Raw genomic sequence first — 13,139 nt, 5'->3', positions numbered from 1 at the left:
GAGGACAAGAAGGAGAAGAGGGTGGGAGGAAGGAGAGGAAAAATTATGGGTTATCGATGAGAAAAAATGAAGATGAAAGGAGCCACCATGGAGAGAGATGGCTTATGGACGGTTTGGATGAGGAGAAGAGATGGATTAGGGAAAGGAAAGGAGGTTGAGGGATGGATTGGTTTGGAAGAGAAAGAGGATGAGGAGGAGAAAGAGGGTGAGGAGAAAAATGGATGAGGAAGGGGAGAAGGGTAGAGAGACCGCCGACAAGAAATAGATTTAAGGAGGACAAGAAGGAGGAGATGATTGAGAGGAAAAAGAGGAAAGCAAGAAAGGATGGAGGTGAAAGGGGCCGCTATGGAGGCGGATGATTTATTGATAACTTGAAGGAAGAGGAGGATAAGAAGAAAAAATGGATAAAGAGAAAGGAAAGAAGATGGAGGAATGGGTGAAAGTAGAGAGAGCTACCATAAAGGAGGAGAAAGAAGTGAGGAAGAAGAGGAGAAGAAAGAGGAGGAGAGAGAGAAAAAAAGATGCCGACGGTGATAGAGGAAGAGAGGATCAATTAGAGAGGATGAGCGAATGAGAAGATAGAGATAAAAATATTTTTATTATTTTATAAAATTTTATTAATAAAAATAGATAATTAAATTATATTATAATATATTGATAACTAAAAATATCAATTTAATATTTTTTAAAGTACAAAAAGTACAAATGAAATTAAGTAAAAATTGAGAGAATATTTCTAGAATTTTATTTTTCTTCGTCTGCAATATAAGTTGAGATGAGGGAAAGTGATTGATGATTTATTTTTTTTTATGAACCTATCAAAATTTGGTTGGATTGATATAAAAATAATATGCTGGGTTTAATTTAACCAATAATTTTTCCACTGAACAGTATTACAACGCTGCAGCTCCGGACATCACCGAAAACATTCTTCCAAAATTCATTTTAAAAGCCAAGATAGTATAATGGTACCCTGATTACTGTTTCATCAGGTACGGACTTTTATATCAAATTATAAAGTGGTTGGCACCTTTTTTTTCCCCTGGATAGTCTGGAACTGTTGAAAACTTGCCCACCGTACGATATAATGCCCTCCCACAAGCGAATGGCTGCGATCGATGGATCTACATCGCCCATCAAAGAAGAAGTTACACGTGGCTTCCTTTAGGACCCCAGCGTAACGGACGCGGAGCTGTCGTGGACCCATGTTCCAGACCACGACCAATAAGACTCCGAAAGCAACGTGATGGTGGCATTCACGTGATTTTATCAAATATCGGAGGGCACTTTGTCTTAAGGCCCAGCCCGTGTTCCATGTTACCGGCGGTTACCGGTCGCTTTCTGTCCACCGACAACCCCCCCGGTTACCTGAAACCGGCGGTCGCAACCACGGCTCTGCCAATGGCCAGACTGCGGTCACCGCTGGTAAGAACAAAACATTCTCCGATAATATGTGAGACTAGAATCACGATGACAGATAGCTAGTTGCCTACTGCTTTATGAACTCGATTATCTTGTGCCACATTCCACATGAGAGAATGATAGGTAATTCAAGAAATATTTAATAATATGAGTTTTTTTATTTTTATTTTTAACTTCCTGGCTCTTACCTTGTGGTGGCCGGACCTGTTTCTCTTTTTTTTTTTTTTGGGGGTGCGGGGTGCGGGGGCGGGGTTACATGGACCTGCTTCTCTTTAAAAACAACTCCCGCACTCGCATTCTCATATGATGTCTGTGTGTTCTCACGGCTGCAACGCTGTAAGCTTCGAAGGACGCAAAACGAGAGAGAGAGAGAGGGAGAGAGCTGGGGAGTTCGGATCTCAATCCTGCGATCGAATCTGGTATAAAAAAAGTGTGTGAAGTCCGTGGGCGGTTCCGTTTGCGGCATTGGGTGATTTAAACGGCGGGGGCGGAGGCTTTCGTTCGAGGCGGTGGAAGAAGCTGAGGGGAGAAAGCGAGGAGAGGAAAAAGCTCTGTCCGGTGCGTATCTCTGCGCGACGTATATCTTGCTTTCTTTTTTCAAGCTTTTTGTCGTCTATCTTTTGTCTCCCACCCCTCCTTTTCTTGCTTCTTGGAAAAATCCTACTTTTGTTTCTTTTTTTTTTTTTTTTTTATAAATCTGTTTAAGCTCTTGAAGATCTTCCTATTGGAAGATCCGGAAAGCTTGTCATGGCGCTTCCGAGGAGCATTTTTTGAATATTTTCGTTTCGGGATGGCAATGTTTTTGCGGATATCAAGTGTCCTAATGAGGAGGCTTGAAAGGTTTTTCGTTCGAATTGGATTTGAGCTATTTCTTGCTAGATTTGATGAATCTTGGTTCGGTTCTTTTTTTTTACTATTGGTATTTGAGTAGATTCCGTTACTCTGTGGACCTGCATCCGGATTTTTGGCTCGCATTTGGAAAAATCCAATAGTTTCTTGAGTTCGAGGGTCTGAATGTTTATTCATTAATGCGGATCCGATGCTTTCATCTTCTGGATCTCACCTTAATTTCTGTTTCTTTTGGCAGTTTGGGCTTTGATTTTTTTGGTTCCAATGCAACTTCACAGAACTGATCATGAGGCTTTTTTACTCTTTTTCTTTTCTTCACCTCGTTATGACGACCGATGTATTTGTTTGAAGTACGGTTGTGCTTTATACTTCTGTATGTGACATAGATTTTGCTTCAGATTGGAAGCCAAGGCCCTGGGGACTGGGGAGTTTCTTTTTGTTATCTATAGCAAGTCCAAGTCATTACTGCTAGCTCTTTTGAGTTACTAAAGTGGGACTCGGATAAGTAAAACTTTGTTTCTTGATTTTGTTGATGCTATGAGGATGAAACAAGATATAGCATTACGTATTTGCCGCGATTACCTTTTTGGGCCCACGAATTATAGATTTGTAGGAGATCAGAGCTGGCTAAAAATTTGACTCGTTGCAAGTATTCCCGAACTGCTATAGATCTCTTTTAGTCTGCATAGTTATCTTGGGTTACTTTATGACTTCTGTTTATTGGGTAACTCAACTTAAGTGAGCCTTTATCCCAAATAGTTCTTTTCAAAATGTTTCAGTGGAGTGACTAAGTGAATGTAACTAGTTACTGTTCTTTATTTCAATCTTGTTCGAGCATTGGACTGGATAAATTCTTCAATCGGCATGGTTGCTAAAATTCCTTAGATTTTGCATTTTCCCAAGGCTTCTGCATGGATCGTTGTGGTTATAAGGTTTCATACTGCTAATTGCTAAAATGGGTATTTGTGTACCTATAAGAATTCAGTTTTCTCGTATTTGTCGAAGGTGAATGTTGGAATGATATAGCTCATCCTATAAATGAGGATGAAATTTGTTTCCTGTTGTCGGGAAATTTGTTTTGCAGCCAATCTAAGGTCATTAAAATTGCTGTATAACACTGTTGATACTATTTCCATCTGCTTCATGGAATTTCCCTCCAAATATAATGTTAGATTCTTACCAAAAATCTATACATTAACATAGTCCAGCTTATTTTCATGATATTCTATATATTATAGATATAATTTATGTATAAAGAAATCCTTAGAGCTTGCACATTATGTTTCAGAGTTTATCCATTTCATTATTCGAGTTCTGATAACCTGACCTTATGCTTTGCTGTTTAGATATTGCAAGAAGCCAGGTTATATTCGCTACTCTAGGATGATACTTTGAATACTAGCTTCAAAGAATGGAAATGAATTAAGATGTGGTCTCATCAGGCTAGAATCTCTCGATCCACTTTTTAGTCCATAGAGTGCTACATTAGTTAAAAAATTACCATAAAATTGCATACAGTGTTCGATAAAATTCTGCCTATTCTAGTGGGTAGCTATGGTTTTTTCGTACATGGTTGAGAAAAGTTAAAAAGGTTCACTAGAGGATTGTTTGCTCAAACTTAATATGTATTATAAAAGAAAGACGACCAGTGGGAAGGTGGGAGCTATATGTGTTCCTTCATTTGCAGTACAGATAGAAATACTTGATTCTGGTCATAGTTCTCCATGGTTTGTTTTTTTTTCTTTTTTTTCATGTCCAACATGGAACATGTAATATTGAGTTGAAACATTGCCTGGTCCCCTCCCGCGTACAGAAGTTTGTTCTAGTACAGCAGATTTTCATTTGTGTATGTTGTCTATATTTATCAACAATCTGGTAGAATTTAGTTCATCACTTTAAGCTTTATTCTGAAGTCTTTCCTGATATATATAAAATGCCAAAATGGCATAAATACAGTTGCTTTAAATTTTAAAAAAAATATTTTCTGTTCTCATTGTGTTATGACCTCCCATTCACTAGATTTTTGAGGAAATCAAAGAGTGAAATTTGCATAGCATTTTATGCTCACTAACAATCTGACAAATCATTTCAACTGATTTTTGCGATTAATTATTATTAACTCAATTGTTTGGTCCTCTTGATGATTCTATGTTGATATATACGTTATTTTTATCTCAGCTGTAATTTTCCAGTAATTTTAGGTGAACCAACCCAGTTGTCATTTTTTAGGGTAGAGTTTATGGACCATTCTGCGTTTGTGAAGTTTCTTATAGTTTCACATCCATGGGAAAGTGTCGGTGAAATATAAAATCCTGCAGTTCTTTCAAGGACATCATCTTGGAGCATTCATTTTTGTTTATCTGCTTTTCCTTTGGTGCGTTATATCCAATCTTATATGTTATTCAAATTAATTCAAATCATGTTTTATAACCCAACAAAGAACCAAATCTATTTTTGAACATACTACCCCAAACAAACAAAAACCTTCCTCCCCCCAAAAAAAAAGGCAAACCAAGACACACAGAGAGGGGGAGGGAGTCTGCTTAGTTTACATGTTTATGGGTTTTCATCTTTGGTTTTTGGGAACTCATTCTTAATTTTATATGGCAATGTGAGGTATCTGAGCAGCTTGTTCATATTGCAGATGTGATGTTAATTGTAGCGATTGAATAAATATGAACATCTAGGTGAGTTGAAGTTTGAAATCCTTCACATAGTTACTTTGGGCCTAAAGGCTTATGTTCCCTTGTCCAGATGTTATTCACTATTATATTTTGCAAGTTCATCTTGTATGAACTTTCAGTGCTTGTATTGTTTCATTCTTTCTATTTAATGAATCATATCATATAATTTCATGGTTACAGATTATTCGGATATTAATAGCTTTCCCATTTTATCTTTTGCTTTTGTGTCTCATGAAATTTGAATTCCATAGCTAACTGCCCTTATTTGATCAGTTGCCTGAGGCAAGTTATGTTATTGCTCTCTTTTACAAATACCTGCTGAAACCTTACCCAGAAAAAAATGGCTGAAAATGTTTTGGTTCACTTTGCATTTACAGTTTTTTTGGGCTGCACTGGGAATGCTCAAGGATTACCCAAGGTTCATTTCAGCTGCAGAGGTATCGTCTTGAAGGTGTATGAGAAGCAACTCATAGTACACAAGCATGAAATACCTTTATTAAGCAATTTAATGTTCCTTTGATTTCTTGCAAGTTTGACAGTGTAAAGCTGAAGAAGTCTCCTGACATTCGGTGGATGATAAGATAACAATTTCAAGCTATGCATTGAAATTTTATGCTCAAAGCCTTGGATGCAGGGTCATATCCCAAGCACTACAGTAAGTATTTTGCATGCAGTTTCTGTGTCTTTTAACTTTAAAAAGATATGGTTAGAGATCATGCCATTGGCATGCACAGGTCTGAAGAGGTACTAGTTAATTCAAGATCTTGTGAAATGGGTAGCAAAGAAAATGGACATGAAAGAGATGACCATTTGAGCGACATGGAAAAAGATGTCAAACAGGGCAAGGAAGGAGGATCAGATTATGATCCTGCAAGAGATTCTATTTCATCCCAAGGGGAGGCTCAGAGTAATGAAGATAACAAAGTCAAAAGAGTTTCCAGGGTTCCCAAAAAGCTCATGAAAAAGGATTTAGCAGAAAATCGTCCCTGTGCATCAAGAGGCAGTACCAATCGTCCAGATTCCAACAAACTGCAATTTAAAACATCAAATAATAGTCCAAGGAAAGCTCAAAAACCAAATGGAGCTGCTTCAACAACTAAAAACGTCAATAATAAGAAACCAGAGATTGTGAAGGTCCCTTCCAGACCTTTGTCTGAGTTATATGAAGAAACTGATGATAAGACCATTGAAGAGATTAAAGAGATAGATGTCTTGGATGAGGCTCCAAATGGTGATCAGAGTGTTGGAACAGATGAAGAAACAGTTGATATGGAAGAGAATAATCTAGATGATGACAGAGCTAGTACATATCAAAAAATTGAGGAGATGGAACAGAGAATTGAGAAACTCGAGGAGGAGCTTAGAGAAGTAGCTGCTCTTGAGATTTCTCTCTATTCCATGGTACCAGAGCATGGAAGTTCAGCTCATAAGGTCCACACACCTGCCCGTCGTCTTTCAAGGCTATTTATTCATGCTTGCAAGCATTGGTCTCAGGACAAGAGGGCCACTGTTGCGAAAAACACAGTGTCAGGCCTTGTTTTGATTGCCAAATCATGCGGTAATGATGTTCCAAGGTAAATAAGCTATTACTTTTAAAGCTAAGATATTAATACATTTTTTTGTATTTCTAGGCTAACAGTCATTTGCTTTTATTTAAGGTTGACTTTCTGGCTATCAAACACAGTTGTACTGAGAGAGATAATATCTCAAACATTTGGAATTGTGTCGCACTTAAATCCAACCATGAGGGCTTTTGAGTCAAATGGTGGTGCAAAGAAAGCTGAAGGGAGATCAACCCTACTACAATGGAAGATCAATGCTGGAAACAAACAAGCAAAAAGTTTTGGCTTTATGCAGCAAATTGATGACTGGCAAGAGACTAGTACATTTACAGCTGCACTGGAAAGGATCGAATCTTGGATCTTCTCCCGAATTGTCGAATCAGTATGGTGGCAGGTAAAATTGCATATTATATCTTGTTCTTTTTGTGGCGTTATCATATTCCTTGGAGCATTTGTTGCATTAGAATATTATGGTCAGATGTTTTTTTTTTTTTTACCTAATTCTAATTCCTCAGAGGGAGAATTCACTCTTTTATCATGTTGAGAGAGAGTTCAAGATTACTAATCATGAATAGAGGTAGAGTAGAAAAAAATCTGGAGGAAAAAATAAAAAGTAATTACCTGAAATTTCTAACTCTTATTACAAGTAGAACTTACATTCAAATTATATGATGCAAGTGGCTCTCAAACTACATTTAAATTGTACACAGAGACGAGAAAAAGTGAACTCAATTAATACCAAATGACTGGTTAGACGTATATGAGGAAAATTTTCATTCTCAAGGTCTTTGTTAACTGGAGCAATTTTCTCATACAATCCCATCCAGAGAAATAATCCAACAGTCTTATTTTCCATTTTGAAGGTAGTAATTGCCTGGCTGCAAATAAATAACAAAGATGCGGTGATTGCATCTTATTGTTATGAGATGTAACAGCAGAGGAACTCATTTACCACTGACTGGAAAACATATCCAACAGAGTGGTTGGTGCCTATAAACATGTCTATGGTAAGCCTTCCAAAATCATGAAATGCGTCTTAGGTATGTCAAAGAGTAAGGGTACTGGGTTTGCATCTGGTGGAGTCTTGAGATCACTATGGACATTATCCTGTTTACATTTATGTATGTAGGCATGGTTTTTTTACCTGTGACATGTAACTAGCATCTTAAATCTTAATAGGCAGCCTAGTGTTCTGATTATAAGGTGTATGGACTTACTGCAGTTTGGTGGGTTTTTTATGGGACATCAAATTTTAGGATGTTAGAGATATATGGAAACCTCGATTTTGATGTAAAGTTGTTTCTTTAGTAACTTAATCATCAAGTGGATTGGAACTTTAAGCCATATGTCATAAACTGGGGTTTTAGAAGAAAATTTTGAGTTTTGGTTGAAAATAAACTTCTTGATGTTAGTTAATGTGATATTTTGCTTGTTTGAAGAGTAGATGGAAATCATATTAAATAAATGAGGAAGGAGGCGATATCATTAAGGTTTGAGTTCATTGAAACCATGTATGAGTAGAATATCAAGGGTGTGGAAGGATTCTTGGATAGCTGAAGTGTGGTTTATGGAGGATTGGCTTTGGTGTTAGTGGAGGCTATCGGGCAGGAAGATCAAAATTTTAAAAAGAGATGGGATGTGGGGACCTCTCCCTTGGGGCAATATAAACAATTTGCTTCAAGCAGGCCTCCTAAAGTTGCTTCAGCTATTGTGTTGTACTATATAATATTCAAAGCTTCAAGTTTCTCTTGGCTGGCCTCATATATTTGTTTATTTACCTTGATTTAACTGATAAGAAGAAGAATCTACCTAACCAGTTATTTACTCTTTAGGAAATGTGAGGATGATATGCATGTCTAGTTTTCAAGCTCGTTGCAAAATTTTACGGAGGATTTTCAACGTAATGTGGTAATGTTGGCTTCTGTTGAAGACATTCATTGTTGCTTCTGCTTTTCATCTTGCCTTTAAAACTCTAGGTGCATGAACTTCTCGTCTTTGGAGAACTGGAATGTGAAGGGAAAGAAAGATCAATGCCCAGTTGTAATATAAGATACAGAGATTGGTGGTCGTCTTGCTGTTTTCGTATATTAATCAAAATTGAGCACACATCACATGCATGCTTGTACATTAATGGGCTATGTCAATGTAGCTTGCGCTATGTATGAGTAGCATTTGTAGTTTGCATGTTTTGCATTGAAGTGAAGCTTACCTAATTTTCGATGACATCGCAGTCATCTTGTGATTGTCTATTTAATTGTGTTATAAATGAACAACCTGATGTTTTTGTCATGTGACTTCAAACTTTGATTTAGAGAATTATCAAAGTAATATTGATATTGTTGCTCATGAGGAATTTTTTTTTTTTTTTTGGGGAACATCATTTGAAATTTCCTGTCCATTTGGATTGAGGTCTGAGACTTGTTCTCAACCGTGCCTTACCAAATTCTTTTGTTACCATGTTTCCAGACATTGACTCCACACATGCAATCTCCAGTTGAAGAGATGTATGCAACTAAAGGATATGGAAGATTGTTGGGGCCTGCTCTTGGTGATCAACAGCAAGGCAGTTTTTCAGTTAACCTGTGGAAAAGTGCCTTTCATGATGCTTTTACCAGACTCTGCCCGGTTCGTGCTGGGGGACATGAATGTGGCTGTTTACCTGTATTGGCGAGAATGGTAGGAATTGACCAGATGCAGCAACTGTATCCTCTTCACTTTATCAGTCATGTTTGATATTTTATATGCTTGATTGATTTGTAAGGTTAATTGTGGCTTCTTTCATTCTGATTAGGTGATGGAACAATGTGTATCCAGATTAGATGTTGCCATGTTTAATGCCATTCTGCGTGAATCAGCCTATGAAATACCAACGGATCCTGTATCAGACCCAATTGTTGATCCAAAAGTTCTACCAATTCCAGCTGGGGATTTGAGTTTTGGATCTGGTGCACAACTCAAAAATTCTGTATGCATCTTAATGGATACCTTCTATTATGCATTCATGGGGAATAATTGCTCTGCTCCTTGCTATTTCAAGTAGGAACATGTTTGTTTGATGCCATTGCTTAGAAATGGAATATTAGATATGAAACTAAGGAGGAAAGTTTTCATGATGCATTTTCCTTGTTCAACATCCCAGCATTGGTGAGAACTTTTTTCCTTTTTTTCCTTGATGTAAGGTGGAAGCTAATTTCACATTCTTGTAATGGGCCTTAAGTGTGATCTCCCTATGTGTCCACTGGTACTGCTAGAAATATGCCTCAAATAGATCTGTAGAAATTTTGCTGAGCGAGTGACTTGGCTGAGCTGCTTGCTTTTTGGCATATATAGGGGACACTAACCCAAATTTCCACAGAATCATCTCTAACTTGGTAAAAGAAAAATCCTCATAGGAATTAATCCAGTTCATGATAACTGCTGATTACTCTACCCAGGGTTTCTTGTGCTCTTTAACTTTTGCAATGTTCAATCCTCTTTATGTGGATAATAATTACTCAGGGCCTTAACTTTGACTGGGTTGCACTGTGCTACTGCCTACAATGGTTTTCCAGTTTCTGGTTCTTCATGCACTCTTGATCCATCTGAGTTCAATTTTATGAAGTCCATGATCATGAAGCAAGATGTCTATGTAAGCTATTTCATGATATTCCTTGACTTGAATAGCTACCATGGCTTGGTGATATTTCACCTGAAGTCTTGCATCCTAGACAAAACTTGTTTTGGACTCCCTCAGTTGACTGGTTTCCAAAACAAACTGCCATAGCCAACATGCTTCTTTCTGTTCAATTAGCACTCATTTTAGTCAAAATATCTACCAACATTATTCCCATGAAATATCATATATGGATTCTAACCATGTTTCTTTAAGCACCCATATTATTCTTTGACATGTTTATGTTTTATTTTCCATGTTGAATCAGCTTATTTAGACACCACTTTATCTTTATTGATCCTTCTCTGAATGTCGCACATAAATTTTCTGAATGTCTGCAAATGTCTTCATATGAATCTCAGGACTGAGAGTAAATTTGATGTATATCCTTTTCCTGTTGTCATGAAATGGGCAGTATGAAGATGTATAACTAGATGAAATGCTACTCTGCAGATTGGAAATTGGTCCAGATGGTTGACAGATCTTTTTGGTATGGATGCTGATGATTCCATTAAAGATGGTCAGGTTGCAGATGAGGATGATGACAGAAGTGAAGGGACTCCTGGATCAAAATCTTTTCATCTACTTAACGAGTTGAGTGACCTTTTAATGCTTCCTAAGGACATGCTTCTTCAAAGGGTCGTCAGAAAAGAGGTTAGCTTTTTAATGCAAATGAATTTCGATGTTTCACCTTTCCAGTAGCATTTTCTGATTTTTGTTGTTTATGAAAGGTCTGTCCTTCAATTGGTCTACCCTTAATTACACGGATACTCTGCAACTTCACTCCTGATGAATTCTGTCCAGATCCTGTCCCAGGTATTGTTCTGGAGGAACTGAATTCTGAGGTATGGTTTCTGCGCGCCAAATTTCCTCTTCCAGCTAATGACTTTCTCTTATCAAAGTGATGCAATTACGATCTGATTGTTTTTACTTTTTACTTTCTATCTCATTGCCTAACATCAATTCTACTTTTGCTATCGTTAAGTACACTCACTAAGAAGTGGGCCATCCATGGAAATGCATGTTAGAACTCAGTTCTCTCAGGACACCTACTTGCTGAGAAAAAAAAGTTGTAATAAACTTCTCCAGTTTCTGGTCCGCTCTATATGGTTAACTTATATATCTGAAACCTTGCATGGTGATAACTTCTTCTGCAATACCTGTGTAAAAAGAAAAGGAAAAACTACATCAGTTGATTCCTTTAATCTGATCTTGCTATGAGCATGTTTATCTTCATCCTTCTGAACCATCTCATGTCATTTGCAATGACCATAGCTGTAAATATGATGATAATATATGCCAGAAGCATTTAACCTATTTCACCCACTTTCCACAACAAATTTTTTATTTCCTGTTTTGTTCTGACCATTACTTTGGTTTGCCTAGAGTTAGTGATAACTTTTGATTCTTTTTGATGGCCACACACCATATTTGCTTGTCTGCAGACTGCTTGAAGGAATTGGAGAAATTTATCCATTCTTTCTTGGGGCTTACTCAAACCACAATATGCTTGATGGAGCATTCATGCATTTCCTTTCTGTTACTGAGTCAAATCTTTCATTTCCAAATTCAACCCTTGAATCCCTTGGGAATTCTTTCCAAAGCCTTTGTCATATGTATCCACTCCAGAGTGTGCATTTTAGTTACTAGCACGATCCAACCCCTTCTTTCTTAGTTTTAGTTCACCTCATTTTCTGCATGTGCTTTTTTACAAAAGACTTGTATAAGAGGAGGTAATTTCACATCAAAGTCATTCATTAACGAATCCTGTGTCATATCACAGCTTCTTTATCTCCACTGAACAATATTTAGGCAAGCATATTCGTAAAAATACCACTCTCATCACCATGATGGCAGCAAATTTGTTACATTGTCGGGGGGTCAGCCTTTTATATTCTGCTCTCCATGTCATCCTCAAGGCACTGCTAAATTTTCGAGTAAGTGGAAGGAAATCTTTAGTTTAAATGCTTCATGATCGCCATCGGTCTTTTGCAGAGCCTTCTGGAACATCGGCTATCAGAGAAGGACCTGATCAGCAGCTTCCCATGCACTGCTGCTCCTGTTGTCTATTCACCCCCTTCACCAGCTGATGTAGCAGAGAAGGTGGGTGATGTAAGTGGGAGAGCCGAGTTGGACCGGAAGGCATCAATGGTCCGGAGGAAGGGATACACCAGTGATGAGGACCTAGATGATTTAGACTCCCCCCTCACATCCATTATCGATAGAACTCCTCCAGTGTCCCCAATTCTTAGAGATGGAACCCAGAAAGAAAGTAAACAAGCCAATGCAAGGTACAAACTTCTCAGAGAAGTGTGGTCTGTGTGAATGGGCCTTTTTATGAATCTCCACTTTAGTGAAAAGAGGGTATTACCAACAACCGCGGAGAATTTAGACACAGAAGGCAATATACGAAGGCCAACACAGTATTTAAAAAGGGCTATCGTATTACCGAAAAAGGGATGATATTGCTCTCTCCATCTGTTAGGTGGCAAACTGAAAGAAAGGATGATACATTGTTGATTTTTATTCAGAAAATTGTTCCCAGCATTGCGTTGTATCACATTTCAGCTTGTTCCTTTAGACAAGACAGATTGACGAACACGTTTGTATCTTTGTATAGCCCATTATACTTCAGGACTAGAAGAACTGAATTCTGCAGATTGATGAACAAAAAACTATTTTAATGTTTTTTATTGTGGGAAATAAATTCCATTACCTGTGCCGGTGACAGTGCTGAAATCGAAGCAGACCAATTCTTGAATGCACTGAATTCTACGTCCTTTCATAAATACTTTAAATGATTTATCATGCTTGTATACTCGTTTTATCATTCTATAATTGCTCTAGGCAGTTGCTGCCAATTGTCAGAGCACTGTTGCTCCAGCTCAGCTGGTATCCAAGTCACCTCGTTGGAACGATAGCACGAGCACTTGGATCCTAGCGAAACATTTAACTCAAGGGTAGCAATTG

The 13,139-nt window shown here is 37.8% G+C and overlaps 1 protein-coding gene across 2 annotated transcripts; it reads left to right on the top strand.

Annotated features, from left to right (window-relative positions):
* The first annotated feature begins 1,718 nt into the window (after window positions 1-1,718).
* On the top strand, window positions 1,719-12,899 carry LOC105038912 (uncharacterized). Of its 2 annotated transcripts, none has more exons than XM_010914832.4 (10): window positions 1,719-1,980; window positions 5,333-5,392; window positions 5,495-5,610; window positions 5,690-6,529; window positions 6,614-6,911; window positions 8,984-9,193; window positions 9,309-9,482; window positions 10,623-10,823; window positions 10,901-11,014; window positions 12,165-12,899. In XM_010914832.4, the coding sequence occupies exons 4-10, from the start codon at window positions 5,727-5,729 to the stop codon at window positions 12,492-12,494; spliced, it is 2,130 nt and encodes a 709-aa protein (XP_010913134.1). In that variant the 5' UTR covers window positions 1,719-1,980; window positions 5,333-5,392; window positions 5,495-5,610; window positions 5,690-5,726; the 3' UTR covers window positions 12,495-12,899. The 2 variants fall into 2 exon arrangements, with proteins under 2 accessions (XP_010913134.1, XP_010913133.1); XM_010914831.4 differs by having other exon boundaries at window positions 5,487-5,610.
* The last annotated feature ends 240 nt before the right edge of the window (window positions 12,900-13,139 follow it).

The sequence above is a fragment of the Elaeis guineensis genome, chromosome 1 (genome assembly GCF_000442705.2).
Source record: "Elaeis guineensis isolate ETL-2024a chromosome 1, EG11, whole genome shotgun sequence".
In the NCBI taxonomy this organism is placed as follows: Eukaryota; Viridiplantae; Streptophyta; class Magnoliopsida; order Arecales; family Arecaceae; genus Elaeis; species Elaeis guineensis.
Note: the sequence above shows the minus strand (reverse complement) of the source record. Positions and strands in the feature narration are given on the sequence as shown.

Coding starts and splice junctions, on each gene's coding strand:
- LOC105038912 (XM_010914832.4), top strand. CDS start 5,727: ATGGGTAGCAAAGAAAATGGACATGAAAGAGATGACCATTTGAGCGAC. Junction 9,194..9,308: donor TACCTGTATTGGCGAGAATG/GTAGGAATTGAC, acceptor CATTCTGATTAG/GTGATGGAACAATGTGTATC. Junction 9,483..10,622: donor GTGCACAACTCAAAAATTCT/GTATGCATCTTA, acceptor GCTACTCTGCAG/ATTGGAAATTGGTCCAGATG.